General features: G+C 32.6%; 1 protein-coding gene across 1 annotated transcript in view; it reads left to right on the plus strand.

The window, feature by feature from the left end:
• Positions 1 to 14,243, plus strand: part of LOC126878632 (protein tipE) — a 32,185-nt gene extending 17,942 nt beyond the window's left edge. The window contains exon 2 of the mRNA XM_050641458.1: positions 11,665 to 14,243. Within this exon, the coding sequence (XP_050497415.1) occupies positions 11,665 to 11,728 (64 nt within the window). The 3' untranslated portion in view covers positions 11,729 to 14,243. The remainder of the gene's footprint in view (positions 1 to 11,664) is intronic.
• The last annotated feature ends 5,870 nt before the right edge of the window (positions 14,244 to 20,113 follow it).

A 20,113-nucleotide genomic window follows, 5' to 3' on the forward strand; every position in this document is an offset into this window, starting at 1 on the left:
CTCCACACAATTCTATCTTGGGTCATATCAATGTTAATCCCCTTTACCAACATGTCCTGCCTTATCGTCTCCCCCCAGCTCTTCTTTGGTCTTCCTCTCCTACTCCTTCCAGGAATCTGCACTTCAGCTATTCTTCGTATTGGGTGGTTAACGTCTCGACGTTGAACATGACCAAACCATCTTAACCTATGCTCTCTCATTTTGGCATCAATTGGTGCCACACCTAGACTTCCCCTAATATACTCATTTCTAATTTTATCCTTCTTTGTCACTCCACTCATCCATCTAAGCATTCTCATTTCCGCCACATGCATTCGCTGTTCCTCTTTCTTTTTCACTGCCCAACATTCAGTTCCGTACATCATAGCTGGTCTTATGGCTGTTTTATAGAATTTTCCCTTCAGCTTCATTGGAATTTTTCTGTCACACAACACACCACTCGCTTCTTTCCACTTCATCCATCCAGCCCTAATTCTACTGCATGCATCTCCATCTATTTCTCCATTACTCTGTAATACCGATCCTAGGTACTTAAAACTATTGCTTTTTACAATCATTTCACCATCCAAAGATACCATTTTATTTGTAGTAGCTCCATCTTTAAATGAACATTCCAAATACTCTGTTTTTGTCCTACCAAGTTTTAAACCTTTTTCCTCCAGAGCTTGTCTCCACTGTTCCAGTTTTTGTTCTAAGTCTCTTTCACTATTTCCTACTAACACGACATCATCAGCATACATTAAGCACCATGGAATGTTACCCTGTATTTTCGCTGTTATCTGGTCCAAAACTAATGAGAATAAATACGGACTAAGCACAGAACCTTGATGCAATCCTACTTTCACATGAAATTTATCAGTCTCTCCCACACCTGTCCTAACACTAGTCGTTACTCCCTCATACATATCCCTCACAATCTTTACATATTCACCAGGGACTCCTTTCTTATTGAGTGCCCACCACAGAATCTCTCGAGGAACTCTATCATATGCTTTCTCAAGATCAATGAATACCATATGAGCGTTTGTTTCTTTACTCCTGTATTTTTCCATCAACTGCCTTATAATGAAAATTGCATCTGTTGTTGATCTACCCTGCATAAAGCCAAATTGATTCTCGGATATTTCGGTTTCTTCACGTATCCGTCTATCAATTACTCTTTCCCATATTTTCATGGTGTGGCTAAGCAGTTTTATAGCCCTGTAGTTTGTACATTGTTGTATATCTCCCTTGTTTTTGTAAACAGGTACCAGTATACTGCTTCTCCATTCGTCTGGCATTTGTCCAACTTCCATAATTCTATTATCTAAACCATATCTAATATGTATACAAATATGTGGTGGATTCGACAAATATTCCAAATATCTCGATAAAAACTGGCTTATCGAAAAAGTACTAAGAGGCAAAAAAGTTTTAAAAACATTGTGTTTAACTAATGGTGTCACAATAATAATTTAATTGGAACGTACACAAAAATTTGGGGGGTTTAAGGGAACAAAACCCCCATAAAATTTTTATGGGGTGCACACATTTCCCTTTAATTTTTTTTAAGATGTTGCTGCCATAAAAACTTTACATGTCCATTTTCAATAAAAAATCTCTGAGAGTTTTCAATATATGAAAAAAAATCGATTTTCATTTTGTAACTTCAAAGGGCTGTAACTTCTTTTGTGTGCACTATTGTATATAGGAAAGTGAGGTTCAATCAAGCTATTTTTGAGCCCAGAATCTGTAGTATAATTTATGACCAATCTTTTCGGAACACCCTGTATAATCAAAGAAAATGATCAGAAGCTATTAATGTCCGATTGCGTTAGTATTTGTATGTTGACCAATAATTATTCTTGGTCAACATAAAACTACTAAAACAATCTAGCCCGATCAAAGAACAATCTGACCCCAAAAAAAAAATAAAGGAAGGATGAAAATTTGGGAATAGGTAGTTGAAATTGTCTATTATTATATAAGAAACAGTTTACAATTCTACATCTCCATTTTACAAAAATGGAGGGGAATACCCCCTTTCGAAGGTGAAAAATATACATTCAAAATAAGTCCGGAGTTGGATACAATGACTAATTCTAAGCAACTTTTGTTCTATAGAGTTTTTTCCCTAAGTCAATACTTTTCGAGTTATTTGCAAGTGAATATGTTCATTTTTAACAGAAAAAAAAATGTTTTTGGACGGTTTTTCGAAAATAACTCAAAAAGTAAGTATTTCAGCGAAAAAAATATTATTAGTAAAACTATAGCTTATAAAAAACTGAAAAAAAAATGGTATACGCTTGAGGTCTGTAGACCCAGTAGAAGCAGAGTTGTAGCTAATGAAAAGTATGTTCTTCTTCATCAAATTCCAAATCAAATATTTCAATGTGAAATAACCCAAAAACGGAGCACTTTTCGAGGAAAATTAGCACGAGTTTAGGCAACATTTTTAAAGTGTTTAAAAAAGGTTTATTCATGTTTTTAAAAAAATTTCTAACATTAAAAATAAGTGAGTTACGTTCAAAATATTGTTGGTCCCTTTTATTTTTTGGTAAAACTCTAGGCAGGAAACAGGTAGGTTTTCTTCCTATAGGTCTACAATAACTAAAAAAGTTGTCAGCTACCTGGATATTTGAGTGTCCCGAACATGGTCTATTTCTTGCTTATTTCCCTGAACTAAAAAGAATGTGACTATACTAATAGAGGGTGCAACATCGATACAAATAAATAATAAATAACTTCTTGACATTGTATTAAATTGTATACCATCGACCTCGTACCGTAATATTAATTTTTCGTAAAGGTTTCGAAGGCATTTCAATACTTGAGTCAAAATAACCTTAACCAACGAAATTATCAATGAAGCAGATTGATCAATATTCAATATAGTGCAGTCATTGAAGCGTAAAATAGGTTTTTACCTCCGAAATTTTTTACTATGAACCAATTTACATGAGATTTTGGAATTAAGCTTATCTTACCCTTAACTTCAAAAGTGATATTGACCCGAAGTCCGTTTTCACCCTGGGGGTGGTTGCCACCCGTTTTCGGTGGTGGATTTTTTTTTTTTCAAAATAACCTCAGATATCGATAGAAGACCTAATTTTAAGACAAAAATAATTAACTATTTTCTATGGGAAATAAGCCACAATTTTACTAAAAAAATGAATTTATTAACGTTTCGCAGCCCAAATCGGGTTTCGTTGTCAAAATACAAAATACTTCTAAAATAAACAAAATGTTGTTGCTAAGTAAAAAAATTCTTCTAATAATTTATTTAATCTGACTCATTTATATTGGCAATTCAGACGTATATTATACATTTTAAAGTAGAAGACTTTAAAATGATATCGCCAATATTTATGAGTTGCGTTCCTGGGACGACTTTACTAAAAGATAGTTCATTCGATTACATGAAATCAATCCCAACTCAAGAATATCCATCGCAAAAAATTATAGCATATGATATGTCTTTAAAAATTTTTTGCGACGGATATTCTTGAGTTGGGATTGATTTCATGTAATCGAATGAACTATCTTTTAGTAAAGTCGTCCCAGGAACGCAACTCATAAATATTGGCGATATCATTTTAAAGTCTTCTACTTTAAAATGTATAATATACGTCTGAATTGCCAATATAAATGAGTCAGATTAAATAAATTATTAGAAGAATTTTTTTACTTAGCAACAACATTTTGTTTATTTTAGAAGTATTTTGTATTTTGACAACGAAACCCGATTTGGGCTGCGAAACGTTAATAAATTCATTTTTTTAGTAAAATTGTGGCTTATTTCCCATAGAAAATAGTTAATTATAAAAAATGCCACAAGGAAATAGCTTCAGAACAACATTAAGACAAAAATGTTGTATAAAGTTTTTTCCAAAACCCAATACTTTTCAAGTTATTGGCAATTGAAAATTCGGAATTTCCTCACGATTTTCAACAGTTTTTTGCAAATATCTCCAAAAAATAAGCATTTTAACGATAATATTATAATGAACAAAATTGTAGCAGGTAAAAAAATGAACAAATTGGTTTTTTAAAGCGTGTTCTAAGTGCAATATTAAGCGAGATATTGAAGATCAAAGCCGTTTTTTATTTTGTGTGAAATTTAATCGATGTATTCAATGCCATCTAGCGGAGATCGAATACATTCTATGCATGCTAACGAGAAAGGATTTTATAGTCCTTAAAATAAGATGTAAAATGAGCACTGTTAAAAATCAATGGATTTCATAAGTGCCATTTCCACCAAAATTAAAGTTAATTGTATTCCGTCTAGAATCAACATCATTCCTACAACTTTTTTCATTATAATATGTAGTGAAAACCTTTTATTTTGAAACGGTGAAGGGTCAAAGGGCTCGAGAGAGACTGTGGTTGCGCTATACCGCGCGCTCTTTAATCAATCATATCTTCGTCAATTTTTGTGTGATAGAAAAAACAAACAAATCAAATTTTTTTTTCAAAAAAAACCTATTTTTTATTTTTACACTTTTTTACGTATCTTTCATTATTTTTGAGATATTTTGAAAAGAAGGTGTTTTTTTTTTTAATTCAAAAAAATATGTGTTCCAAAGTAGCGAAACTGCTAGAATCCGTCAAACTCTTTATATTAAAGTTGATTCTAGACGGAATACAATTAATTTTAATTTTGGTGGAAATGGCACTTATGAAATCCATTGATTTAAAAAAAAACCATTAGATGTTCCTCTTTTTTCCATTACAACTCACTCATTTTACCTACAAAAGACTTTTAACAGTGCTCATTTTAAAGCTTATTTTAAGCACTGTAATCGTTTCTCATTAGCATGCATAAAATGTATTCGCTTTCCGCTAGATGGCATTGAATATACCGATTAAATTTCACACAAAATAAAAAACGGCTTTGATCTTCAATATCTCGCTTAATATTGCACTTAGAACACTCTTTAAAAAACCAATTTGTTCATTTTTTTAGCTGCTATAATTTTGTTCAGTCTAATATTATCGCTAAAATGCATATTTTTGGAGATATTTGCAAAAAAATGTTGAAAATCGTGAGAAATTTCCGAATTTTCAACAATTGCCAATAACTTGAAAAGTATTGGGTTTTTGAAAAAACTTTATACAACAGTTTTTACTTAAAATTAGGTCTTCTATGGATATCTGAGTTTATTTTGAAAAAAAAAATTCCACCACCGAAAAGGGGTGGTAACCAGCCCCAGGGTGAAAACGGAGTTCAGTTCAATATCACTTTTGAAGTTAAGAGTAGGATAAGTCTAATTCCAAAATTTCATGTAAATCGGTTCACAGTAAAAAATTTCTGAGCTAAAAAGCTTCAATGACTGTATACTCTGGGCTAATTAGCAAAATACAAGGAAAAGTTATTTACCAGCAATTTTATTGCTGGAATCGAATCTTATTATTGTATGTATTAATAATATAGGTATGCAAAGTCCGCAGATAGTGTGCTACTTTTTTTATAACAAAATGGCGCCCGAAAATCGTGTTTTTTTTCAATTTTTGCTCTATAACTCCAAAGATTTTAACTTTACACCAAAAAGACTCAAATAAAAATTCACCGCAATTAAATTCTGCATAGAGACGTGTTTTTCGCGATTCATTTAGACAAAAAATTTCCCCGGAAAAATCGGGTTTTTCCAACAAAATCTTTAATTTTCAACTAAAATTTTAGATAAATAATTGTTAATCAATAATTAAACAACTTGGTAATGTAAAAGCCCTTTTCGTATAGATTATAATTCCAGAAGCCGATGGAAATTGAATGAACAGTTTAGCAACAATTGAATTGTTAATTAAAAATTTACGGTCGCTATAATAACGACAATAATTATGGTGCATAAGAATAACTATGATTTTTTCATAAAAAGACACTATACCTATCTAATGTACTTTACAGAATTGAATTTGGTATATTTAAGCGGCCTCAGAAATATTTTAAAATTATAAACAATTTTTTGGCTTATAAACAAATAGAATATCTCGGGAAATATTAAACTAAATTAAATTGTGAAAGCGGTATTCGAAAAGCAGCGGTAGGAAGCTTCTTCTAAAAGAAAAAACGTTTAATTATTATGAGTGGTTCCTGAGAATGTGTGAAAATTGCCAAAAATAGCAAAATTCCAATCAAAAATTAGGCTGGAGAAAATGTAACCCTCAAAGTTCAAAATCGGTATACGTTAAAAAATGCATTTTCTCGGCTTCCCATGGAACAATTTCCTTCATTCTTTTTTTGTTCCCAAGTAAATCGAGTAGATCCATCTAACTAACGCATTATTAAATGTCAAACTTGCTTTTGCTTTGTTATAATATATTAATTTATTTATAAGAACACAAAACTACATATTTTTTCCAGTTGTAGGCTTTTTTTAGATAAACTTACTACAAGTGTACCTTTTAAAGTTAAAAACATACATATTCTCATTTGAAAGCTGTATAATTATTTAAACAATTTTTATTTAAACAAATTAAAATTTTGTGTTATAATAAATAAATTAATTTATTATAACAAAACAAAAGCAAGTTTGGCATTTAATAATGCGTTAGTTCGATGGCTCTACTTGAGTTACTTGGGAACAAAAAAAGAATGAAGGAAATTGCTCCATGGGAAGCCGAGAAAATGCATTTTTTTAACGTATACCGATTTTGAACTTTGAGGGTTACATTTTCTACAACCTAATTTTTGATTGGAATTTTGCTATTTTTGGCAATTTTCACACGTATTATAGATAGTTTTTATTATAATAATATATGTTATGAGTATTTTAAGAATATGAAAATTGGTGTGAAGAAAGCGGACAAAAATAAAAAGGTGATGGTTTGAAAATTATGATCATATTGTTTATATCTTTGCCGTAAATTCCGGTGAAATTTGACCGGTTGTATCTCAGGAACCACTCATCATAATTAAACGTTTTTTCTTTTAAAAGAAGCGTCCTGCCACTGTTTTTCGAATACCGCTTTTTCAATTTAATTTAGTTTAATATTTTTCGATATATCCTATTTGTTTATAAGCCAAAAAATTCTTTATAATTTTAAAATATTACTGAGGCCGCTTAAATAGTCCAATATCAATTCTGTAAAGTACATTTAATAGGTATAGTGTCTTTTATGAAAAAATCATAGTTGTTCTTATGCAACATAATTATTGTCGTTATTATAGCGACCGTAAATTTTTAATTAACAATTCAATTGTTGCTAAACTGTTCATTCAATTTCCATCGACTTCTGGAATTATAATCTATACGAAAAGGGCTTTTACATTACCAAGTTATTTAATTATTGATTAACAATTACTTATCTAAAAGTTCAGTTGAAAATTAAAGATTTTGTTGGAAAAACCCGCTTTTTCCGGAGAAAGTTTTCGTCGAAGTAAATCAGAAAAAACACGTCTCTATGGAGAATTTAATTGCGGTGAATTTTTATTTAAGTATTTTTGGTGTAAAGTTAAAATCTTTGGAGTTATAGAGCAAAAATTGAAGAAAACACGATTTTCGGGCGCCATTTTGTTTATAAAAAAAGTAGCACACTATCTGCGGACTTTGCATACCTATATTATTAATATATACAATAATAAGATTCGATTCCAGCAATAAAATTGCTGGTAAATAACTTTTCCCAAAAATGGCCTATTCTCCGATAATCAGCCCAGACTATAGTTTATTTTTTAACCAGGAGGAGTAAACTAAAAAGACTGATTCACACCCAAGAAAGTCACTAGAATAATAACCAAATACATCTTCTTTTTTGGTTGATCTAGTAGGCCCTCAACGGAAATCCATAAATATTATATTATACCAATACGTCGCTAAAGAGTTCCAAAAACAATTGCTTTTTATATAAAAGCAGACTGAAAATCTAAAAATTAAAGGAATAACACAGAAAACACAAAAATCGCCGATATAACTTAATTAACCTATGAAATGTCACTAGTGTCAAAATTTGATAAATGTCATTAGTGTCAAAATTTTATAACAGTGGAGTAAACTTGCCTGCGGTTGGACCAATTACAAACAAGCAATACAGCGCGGTAAATTTGAATCACTCCTCTTGGTTAAAAAACAAACCATAGTACTAATAAGAACGAAAGTTTATGGAGTGTTCCCTAACCACCATAATATTATGAACGATTTTATACAGAGTCCCTTTTATCAATTCTCTTTCGCAATTCCAATATCTTCTTCCATTTTAATCAAAGTCTTCTTCTTCTTCTTCTTCCTCTTTATAAGCAATAATTATTCTGGTTGTTCATTGGCGGATTGATACTTCTATGAAAGGTTGTCACTCCATCTTTTGGGCGGTCGGCCGATACTTTTTCTACCGATTGGTGATTTATCTCTTGCTGTTACGTATATACAATACGTGTGAACTATAGAGAAAAAAAGACTATCCAGAATTGCACTAGAAAACCAGGTTGGATGTCATCATCACTATTTTTACTTTCTTTCCCCATTCTTCGTAGTAAGGTATCGTTGGTTATCTTCGAATGCTTTAAGTTTTTTCTCCATCGCTTCAGTGAGTGTCCAGGATTCAACTCCGTAGTATAATATTGAGAAGATATAACATCGTAGGAGCCTTACTTTTATCTCCAGATTAAGGCTGTGGCTTTTAAAGAGTTTGGCCATGTTGTTGAATGCACTCCTAGCCTTCTCTATTCTACATTTTATTTCTTGTGAGTAGTGTTGCCGAAATGCAAGACCAAGACGAGACTTAGAGAGTCTTGGTCTTGGTCTTGCACAAATACACCTGGTCTTGTTCTTGTTCTTGGTATTGCACTCCCGGTCTTTGTCTTGGTCTTGCAGCAAGAGTCTTGCAAGTCTCGCAGTTACCCACTAGCATATTGCTATTTATTAAACGATACTTTAGATCTTAGAACCACGTAACAGTATAGGTACATTTTCAGCTTGACTTAACATACAGGGTGAGGCAGATAAACTTCATATTAGAAACATCTCGAGAACTAAAGACAACAGAATCATGAAAATTGGAATAAAGGGGTTTTGAAGAGTGATCTATTTAATGAAATTACTTTTATCTATTTCCGACTTCCAGTTATACCGGAAGTTGCTTATAACTTCGTTTTTTTTAAATGGGACACCCTGTATATTTTTACATTTCTGAATTCTCTTCCATGTCTTCTGTCTAAAAATATGAGGTTTTGTAATGTTATATAGGGTAGTTTAAAATAATTACGTTTTCTTATTAATTTCGTAGCAACTTTCACACCCTGTACAATTGTAGTTATTTGAGATCAAAAACTTTATTTATGTTCAAGTGATTTTTAATATAGTCAACTATTGTTAAAAATTATTAGTATAGCTAAATGTTGTATTTGATATACAGGGTTGGTCGAAACTCAGAACGAGTATTTTCTGAGTTTTCTTAAATAGAACACCCTGTATTTTAGTATTGTAATGAAATGATATTTTATAGTACTTTTTTATTTCTTGCATTCCCTATCCCTATACCTATACCTAACTGCCTTAATTTGTGCTTAATTGTTAATCGCACCAATAATCTTAACTACGTAGGTATTTTGATAGCTCAACCATTAGTTGTAATTTTTAGGATCAGCTATGTGTATGCCAAATTTCATGTCAAATCTAAGCTGTTCTAAAATTCGGAGGTTTTGCAATATTTTACCGTGAGTGAATGGACTAATAGTTTAGTTTATTGAGAGAAATAAGGGTTCGTACACTTATGGGATCAAAATAATACTAACTGCTATTTTAATATTTACCTGATTGGTAAGTTTTCAATTTTACAAGATAATGAAATATTACTAATATTTCTAGTAATTTCGGTATTGTCAAATTTTTTTCGGCACCTACCGGCGCGGTGCCTTTTTGATTCGACTCCAAGGGACGCCTTCTTCGCCCTTATGGACGGGGCGGCCCTGATTATTCTATATTCTCCGCACTTTTTGCTCCCTGTTTCTTTGGCAACGTAATAAATTCTGAGACTATCCAATCTTTTGGGATATTGCATGTGTCATAGATGTTATTGAAGATTTTACATAGTAATCTTAAAGATTCATCATCAAGACTTTTAAGAAATTCAGAGCTCCTGGAGCTCCCCCTTCTTTTAGTGATATTATGGCTGCTCTTATTTCTGCCACTAGTATAGGTGGTCCTATTTCTGTAGGTCTTATGACTAGGGAACGGATTTATATGCGATAAATTTTGATGAAATATGCGCATATATATGCGGTAAAAAATTACGAAATATGCGCAAGATATGCACAAAAATTCAAAAAATGCGCATTTCGAGAAACCACAAATTTTCTGTTCTATTATATTCTAAGGGGTTGTTTTATAGGGAGGACGGCAATCTTATTTATTATCTTTCAAATAAAATCATTTTTTTATAGTATATGCAATTTATTCACAATTTTTACAAAAACTGCTACCAATAGTTACCTATTTAAAATAAAACAACAATATCACTATAAATATATTATTATCTTCGATTATAATTCACTACAATGTGTTTTTCCAAATTCTTTACGAGGAAACATATTCTTTGATTAGATAAAATATTTTTTCTACAACCGTGTTAAAAATGCAATTTTTAGCACTCCATACGAGCGTTAAAAATGCTACTTTAAGGCACTAGTGCTTTAAAATATTTTTAAGGCACTGCAGTTCGTATTGACCGTATAGACAGTTCTGATGTAATGTCAAAAAAATATAAAAATGGAATGTCAGTCAAGTTCAAGTAAAAGTTTTTGTAGATATTGTCCTGTAATTACGTTTGTAGAAAAATATTGTATGATATGCGTGTTAAAAAGTACATTTTTAAGGCACTCATGTGAATTGCAGAACTCGCTATCGCTCATTCTGCAAACTTTTACATGTGTGCCTTAAACGTGTACTTTTAACACTTATATCATAAATAACTATTTATAACTTGAAAAACTCCTTTCAACATCAATAGAAGTAATTGGGGCGTATTTAAAATAACTTGTTAATTTCCGTTAGAAAATCGTAAAACTATGGTTAAAGGTGTAAATTCTCTTAACAATAGAGGATTTAAAAGAATCACCAGAATTATAGGTATGTACCTACTAAATATAATAAAAGTAAATAAAATTCGGATTTCCGGGTAAACCATCCTTCATCACTTTAAAATCCTACAATCATTTTATAACGGGTTACTATAAGCACTATTATAAGTACTTTGTGTAAAGATCGAGTATTTTCTAAGAAAAAATGAAAGGCAGTGAATGAGCCGTCCTCTTCAGGTAGTTCTCGAATTAATAGATACGACAGCCTGTGCGGGTAAATATTTTGTGACAAATTAAAAAATTTAAAAATTTTTTTGGACTTAAATGTTTTTTAATAGGCACAAAATATGCATGTTCCTTTAAAAATATGCAAAATTTAGTAAGGTTTTCAAATATGCGAAATATGCATGCAATATGCATTTAGCATAAAATCCGCTCCCTACTTATGACGTTCCTTAATTTACTTGTATCGATTTGTTCATCTGTTGCTCTTCGTTTATTTATTTATTATTTTCATATTGAGCGTTATTTTTACTTAAAATTATTTTATACAAATAATATTTTATAAAAAATTTAACAAAGGCCATTAAAAATAATAATTTTCGCTTGCAAAATTTTGAGTACAGGTTGTATTGATCTGTGCATGTTCCTAAAATAAGATTTTTCAGAAACATTGGAAAGACAATGACAACAAGCATTTCTACCACAGGAGGTCCCGTTGCTGATATATAAGAATATGAGCCATAAACCACATCTTGACTGTTATTAAGCTTGTGTTTTCTGTTATTTTTGTAAAGTTTAGGAAAAATTCAAAATCAGTTTAAGGTGAAAATATCGACTTTGATCTCCACATAAATCAGGATTTACTGTTATCTCTTTAGGTTTAATTCGTGACAAGACATCTCGTAACGCGACAGTTCGTAACGCCGTCAGTCCGTAACGGCGACAGTTCGTAACTGTACATATTCCTAAGGGTACAACTCATAACGTCAAAATTTAATTATTCTGTTTATTTTTGTTGACGTGGAAACTAACTTTTCTACTCTTTAGTTGCCATATTAACAAGAATATAATATACAAAAATATGTGTGAAATATATTTAAAAACAAGTGGTCTTAAAAAAGTATCCTTACATTTAGTATAGGAATGTATTCAAAATGCATTTTTGTATAAATTCAGTAATACTAAATTTGCTAAAAAAAATAAATGTTGGCGTTATGCATTGTATCGTTACGAACTGTCGCCGTTACGAATTGATGGCGTTACGAATTGTGGGGTTACGAACTGTCGCGTTACGAGATGTCTTGTCACGGTTTTAATTACAATGTTCATGTATAAAATGGGCGGAACATCAAAACTGAACTTTTAACTCAGTCTACTCAAAAAATAAATGTAAATAAAACCTTTGTACAATGGATGGACTATTTAATGACAATTACGTGTTAGTGAATGGAATTCGAAATTCTGGATTGGTTTACCACTGTCTATATTAATATTCTTCATTATCCTTATTATTCTTGGCTCTAAAAAAATATGTGTGTTCCCTTTCCACTTCTTGCTAGTTTTCTTTGGTTGTCTACTTTGGTACTTATAATATTCTTAGGTTTCCTCCATTTTGGTCTTTACATCTTGCTCTAGACCTCTAGATCTACATATATCTTCTTCTTTCAGTACTCCGATTATCCAACGTTGGCTCATATTGGCAATAACAACTTTGTTTAAGGCAGTTCGAAACAGATTAGCCGATGACTCTTGATACAACTCGCGAAGATTTCGGAGTCAGGATGTTTTTCTTCAGCCTGGGCGTCTTCTTCCCGCGATCTTGCCCTGTATTCTGAGGTGTAGAAGGTTATACCTCTCTGGATGTCTCAATATATGGCCGAAATTTTGTAACTTTCGAAGTTTTATTGTTTTCGTTATTTATGTGCTCTTCTTTTCTTCCCTTCATCATCTCCTGGTTTGCTCTTCTGCACCATTCCCCGTTAGCCTCCTTTATACCACCAAAAATATTTCTCAAGATTTCACTTTACCAAGTCTCTAGTTTTTTCTTTCTTTCTGGTCCATTGTCCAAGTTTCACATCCATACAACACCGTTGGTCTCAATATTATTTCATAAGTTAGAATCTTAGCTGCTCTTACCTAACACGTTTTTTGCTTCAACAGTGCATTTAATGATCCTATTGCTTGCTACTTTTCAACAACCATTTATCTATTTCTCTCTTCGCATCCTTTATTTGTAACTGTTACTTCAAGGTACTTAAATTCTGTTACGTTCTCAAATTTATACTCTCATACATCCTTAGAGTGACCATTTATTTTCTTCTGCATTTTCCCCTCTCACTTCCATATATTATTTACTTGGTTTTTTCTTAATTTACAGTCAGACCATATTTTCTCGCCTCTTCTTCAAATTTTGTGAACATTTTTCTAAGTTCTATTCTTGAACGTGTCAGAAACACCAAGTCCTAGAAGTCCTTTAGTTCAGAATCGTGCCGCTTGTCTGGATCTTGGCTCCTCTAATTATCTTTTCTAGTACCTACTATGTTGAATAAGTCTGTTGACAGAGGGTCTCCCTGTTTTAATCCTCGATTGACGTTAAACTGATTTGAAAAAAATAAATAAATATAAAAATAAATGATGGTTTTGCTTGTTTTCGATCCAGAGGGTTGCACACCAGCTAGACAGGCTGTTTCTACCATTTCAGGCGTCCTCAGTAGCTTTCGATAGTGTGCCTACCTCTGGACCGAAAAACAGCTCCACCATCATTTTAAAGGGAATCTGAAAAATAATTTAAATTTCCCATCAGACGCAATACAGCGACATCTACTAACAAATTAAAGAATCTCAGATGCAGAATCCACCAATTTAATAAGAATTAAAAATGGTAGATAGTATTTTAAAACTGAGATTTTTCATGTTGAAAGTTCTTACTGGTACATCCTTAATCTGCGACTTTTTCAATTAATAAGACAGCAGACGACGAATATAGAAAACGAAAGGGAAACGATCACATTTCGCTTTCATTCGTCTAGGAAAAACGGACAGCAGAGGAACTTTCAGTACTCAAATCCGAGTAAAGGAAATAAAAATAAATGATGGTTTTGCTTGTTTTCGATCCAGAGGGTTGCACACCAGCTAGACAGGCTGTTTCTACCATTTCAGGCGTCCTCAGTAGCTTTCGATAGTGTGCCTACCTCTGGACCGAAAAACAGCTCCACCATCATTTTAAAGGGAATCTGAAAATTGCGTCTGATGGGAAATTTGAATTATTTTTCAGATTCCCTTTAAAATGATGGTGGAGCTGTTTTTCGGTCCAGAGGTAGGCACACTATCGAAAGCTACTGAGGACGCCTGAAATGGTAGAAACAGCCTGTCTAGCTGGGGTGCAACCTTCTGGATCGAAAACAAGCAAAACCATCATTTATTTTTATTTCCTTTACTCGGATTTGAGTACTGAAAGTTCCTCTGCTGTCCGTTTTTCCTAGACGAATGAAAGCGAAATGTGATCGTTTCCCTTTCGTTTTCTATATTCGTCGTCTGCTGTCTTATTAATTGAAAAAGTCGCAGATTAAGGATGTACCAGTAAGAACTTTCAACATGAAAAATCTCAGTTTTAAAATACTATCTACCATTTTTAATTCTTATTAAATTGGTGGATTCTGCATCTGAGATTCTTCAATTTGTTGATTTGAAAAACTTACTTCTGTCATGACTTTATTAACCGTATTAGTTAGCATTATTAACTAATCGTATCAGTTTCTCTGATATTCCTAGTGATCTCACTGCTTCATATAGTTCCTTTCGTGACACGTAGTCGTAGGCCTGTTTAAAATCAATAAAGAACATGTGCAAACCTAGATTTTGACCATAATGTTGTTTTGTAATAATTTTATAAAAAATTGATCGGTTGTTGTTCTTCCCCGTCTAAAACCAGCCTAGTATTCTTCTAGTATATCTGTTTCGTAGGTTTTTATTCTACTTCTTATATTTTTTGCCAATATCTTATATACTACTTCTAATTATTGTGAGATTTCTTTGAAATTTTCACAGACAATTTCATCACCTTTCTTGTGAATTGGGCAGATGAGTGCTGTGTTCCATTAAATACTCAGGCATTTTTTCGTTAAAACTTTTTTAGAGCAAAGTAATAATATGGGTAACTTTTTATGGGTCGCTATTGTATAAGCCATGAATTGTCATTAATAGTCATGTAAAATAATTTGTAAATATACTTTTTAATACGGTTTACAATTAGCCAAAAACCATGTCTCGCCCATTTTGTTTAACCTTATATAAAACACTTTGAATTTTGAAAACAATGGTAATATTGTTAAAACTAAAAAAATCAGCTTGTGCGCAAAGTTTTTTCGTCGTAAATGTAGATATACGGGGTGGACCACGGAACACTTGCCACCCAGATTTGTTCTTAGTGATAAAAAAAAAATAAAAATACACTCGAACATGTCAATTGTTATTTTTCGTATTAATCATCATCAAATTTAAACTCCCAAAGCAAAGGTCGTCCTCATATCTGAAATCTTAAATAGAAAAGAGTATTTGAGTAATTTAAAAATCCTTCTTTTATTTTATTGCCCAACAATAGTTCATGTAACTGTGTAGTCAGTGCCGCGCCAGCACGTGTTAGCGCCTGTGTGCAAAACATGTAATGACGCCCAAAAATACGCATTTTTTAAATCGACCTGTCAAATTAAATATTGTGAAAATGAACAATTATTTATTGTAACCAAATAAAAATAACTAAACATTCTCATACATGCAACAGGAAAATAAGCTAAGTTAAAATAATTAAGTAAAAATAAATATTTGGCGTAACAATATAAATAACTAAAGATACAGGTAAACTTGGAAATAAATATCTATTTCAGAAAAAATTCACTTTTTGCGCCTTCCAGCATTTTCTGGAATCAGATTGCAAAATTCAGAGTTAAAGGTGAACACACGAACACACCGAATACGTGAACATCATGCGTGGGGTGAGGCAAGGCTCTATTTTGTACACTCTAATTTTCAATCTCTACTCTGAAATAATATTTATCGAAGCTTTGAACGAAACTAAAAAAGGAATTCTACTAAACGGGTACCTACTAAATAACATCAGGTATGCAGATGGCTCCATAATATTTGCGGACAACCTAGAAGACCTACAAGTCCTTAGGAACAAAATCAAATATTACAGTCGATAATATGGACTCAATATAAACGTAATGAAGACAAAGCTTATGATCATTAGCAAGAAAAAGATAACAGAAGGGCAACTCTAAATCAACCAAGCCCCTGTAGAAAGAGTGAAGCACACAACTACCCCGGCACCATAATAAATTAAGAATGGACTAACAACCAAGAAATAAGAGCTCGCATTGGAAAAGCTAATCCATCTTAAACCGTATGGGGGCCTTCTTCAAGAGTCACAACCTCTCTCTTGGTATAAAAGTAAGAATGCAGGGATGCTACATCTTCTCTGTCCTTTTTTATGGTGTTGAATCGTGGACCTTGAACGAAGATATGTACAGAAAATTGGAAGCTTTGAGATGTGGCTATATCGTAAAATTCTTAAAATCCCGTGGACTGACCGGGTCACAAATGAGAAGGAAAAATGAAGAAGAACCGAGAGGTACTGACGACCGTCAACTTTCGAAGTTAAATACTTCGTACATATTATAAAAACAAAAAATAACAAACAAGAAAGTTACAATAACTGGGACACGTAATTAGGGGACAGCGATAAGAAATGCTAAGACTGTTAATACAAGGAAAGATAAGAGGCGGAAGGAGTATAGGAAGAAGGAGAGTATCATGGTTAAAGAATTTAAGGGACTGGTTTAAATGCAGTTCTATAAAGCTCTTCAGAGCAGCGGTAGTAAAGATAGTGATGTTGATATCCAACCTCCGATTAGGAGGCACTTAAAGAAGAAGACATATTATGCGAAATGAATCCAAATATGCCCCACTACAAACCATCGTGCAAGAAAAAATATTTGGAAAGCGAGGCCCAGCAAGAAAAAAACATCCTGGTTAAAATACCTCAGAACCCACATCCGTGCAGCTTTTCCGCTCTGCATAGCGTGGATATAGCTAAGAGAAAGATAGCCATGATGATCGCCAACATTCGTCACGGATAGGCACATCAAGAAGAAGAAATAGTTAATTCCTTTAAAAATATTTATTTTAAAAGTTTACAAACATTTGTTTTTCTATACTTCCACAAAATTTATTACAACTATGTTATTACTACAGCTGTTTCGGCAAAGTGCCTTTCTCAGTAGTGAGAAACAGCTGTAGTAATAACATAGTTGTAATAAATTTTGTGGAAGTATAGAAAAACAAACGTTTTTCAGTGTTTTATTGTGAGATAAAATGAACTTCCATCAAGTAACGGTCGAATCCATCAATTGTTTACAAACATCATTATTTAATTCTTTTAACAAAGGTGAAGCTGTATATTTCATATCATTCTTTAAATAAATCGTCTCCCTCTATAATATAAAAATGATCATTAAATCTCAGTTTTTTTTCCAAATTTCCACACGAAAGTTTAATTCTGAGTTTTCTGTACAAATTATAGAAAAATTTGAAAGAATTAACGTTCGTAATCGAACTGTCAGCTTTAATAATAACTGCGCTCCACATCTAGTTTCTCTGCAGTTTCATTTGCTGTAGTAATAACAGCATTCATTTTGATATCTGTCCGAAACGCTAGCAACAATTATTGTTTTATCTCTAGTAAAGTATTTAAGGCCAGCTGCATATTCATTGTTTTTAATTGAAAAATTTTGCGAATTTAACGAAGTAAACTTTCATCACCTAGAAACTGAACAACTGAGCATATGAATGTAAATGTTGATATTTTATATCCTAAACATTTAGCTTGATAATTTCAATCACGATCTTTATCCCAATGCGTTATGTCACATAAAGCATAAAAAATTTTTGACAAATTTTTGTATAATGGCTTTAAAGCATCAAATCTGCTGGACCAGCGTGTATTAGATAAATGCTTTAAAGCCAGACCTGCAAAGTGTTGTTTTATGATATCCCAACGTTCGGTAGAAATTGAAAAAAAGGGTAAGTGTTATTTTGATCCGCCTAAAATTTTTGTGAATACTCTAGTGGCGCTCCTTAATTACTGGCGCCTGTGTGCGCCGCACACATTGCACACGTGCACGGCGCGGCCCTGTGTGTAGTAGCTGTTCTTGCTTGGCCAATACTGGAATGTATTTTTTCGTTACCTGCTTTTGATGTTATCTGGACTCCCCAGTATTTTAAGTTTTCTATTGATTTTACTGTTCCTGGTTCAATTTGTAGGCTTTTTGTTTTTTTTTTTTCAGTGCGATAAGTACTTGGTTTTTCGTATATTAATTGTAAGAACCCACTTGGTGTACTTAACTCCATTTTTCTAAGCAAATAGTCTATATCACCGAAGATCTGGGTGAAGCACAACAAATGGTACAATAATTAAAAAACGTATAACAATAGGTCTAAAAATGAACCTCAGTAAGACCAAATTTATGACGAATTTGGTTCCCAGCGAATATCTAACTATCCAAAATCAAGTGGTCGAATTAACAGAAAAGTACATATATCTCGGTCATGAAATCAGAATAAACAAGAGTAGTCAGACCTGTAAATTTCAACGACGAACATCAGTTGATTGGGCGGCGTATGATTCACTAAGAGACATCTTTAAGAGCAACATCTCGATAGCTATTAAACGGAAGACATTTGACCAATCATCATCATCAATGGCGCTACAACTCTTCGTGAGTCTTTGCTGCGTTTACTATTGCCTTCCATGTTTGTCGGTCCTGTGCCACTAATTCCCATTGTCGCACTCCCATTTTCTCTAGATCTTCTTTGACAGCATCTTTTCACCTTTTTCTAGGCCGCCCTACAGACCTTCTTCCATCTGGCCTTTCCCAGAACACATTGTTTATATGGCGATTTTCGTTACTGCGTATCACATGCCCTGCCCATCTGAGTCTATTGGCCTTTATACAGGGTGAGTCACCACTAACGGGACGGAAGATTACAGCGAAACGGTAAAAGATTTGAAAAAATTTAAATTGAATAGTTTGTAAGTTGATAAAAATATTTTTAAATATACAGGGTGTCCCAATAAATGGCGGCGTATCAAAGTTATATTTTTTCTTATGGAACACCCTGTATTTTATTGCATTTTTAATTGTTCGCAAAAAATAAGGTATAGTTTCATAAGGCTTCCCTATACCTATGTACAGAATGTTCTGAGTTTGTTGATTTTTCTTAAAATGTAAAGTTTTAAAAGAAGGCTTATTCTCAAGTTATTTAAGAAATTATAAAAACATTACTTTTACATCTAAATAGTTGGATATTGGTTGAATGTATTCCATGATTAATTATTGCACATTTCTCTACAGGGTGTTCAAAATTTACAGATTATTAATGTCATTGTATGACATTGTCAGTTTATGACAGTACGGTCTGGTATTTATCAAAACTATAAACATCCGTGTATGATATTCAATTTTTTTTTAAATAAAAATGGCTTTGGAAGAGCCAATGAATAATCACACTATCTATGAAAGAGTAGACATGCTACTTTGCATTGGGGAATATTCTTAAAATTTTCTCTTAGCTTCTAAAGTTTACGCTTAAAAGTATCCTGATACAAGACACCCAAAAAGGACGTTTTGGAGAAATTTCTCGATAAATTCCGTGCTGCTGGTAATGTTGCATAGGTAGGAAAAGTTAAATAAAAATAAACCATTTATTTTTGATGACGTCAACGAACTTGATGTCCTGCTTTCTGTTACGGAAAACCCAAATACTAGTACCTACGTAAAAAAAGTCGAGTCAATTGGAGATCAGTCAAACAAGTGTATGTAGAATACACAAGAAAAACCACTATCATCCGTATAAAACTCAACTACACCAGCATTAGACACAACAGGAACGTTTAACTTTTCGTTTATAGACTTTAGGATTTGGAGAAGATCCTGATTTTTTGAATGTATTGTGTACAGAAGAATCTACCTACTTTTAATAATAATCGTCTAGTTAATAGACCTAGCTTTCATACAGTAAACAAACATTTTACTGTTGATCGCCAACACCGATGAA

The sequence above is a fragment of the Diabrotica virgifera genome, chromosome 10 (assembly GCF_917563875.1).
Source record: "Diabrotica virgifera virgifera chromosome 10, PGI_DIABVI_V3a".
NCBI lineage: Eukaryota > Metazoa > Arthropoda > Insecta > Coleoptera > Chrysomelidae > Diabrotica > Diabrotica virgifera.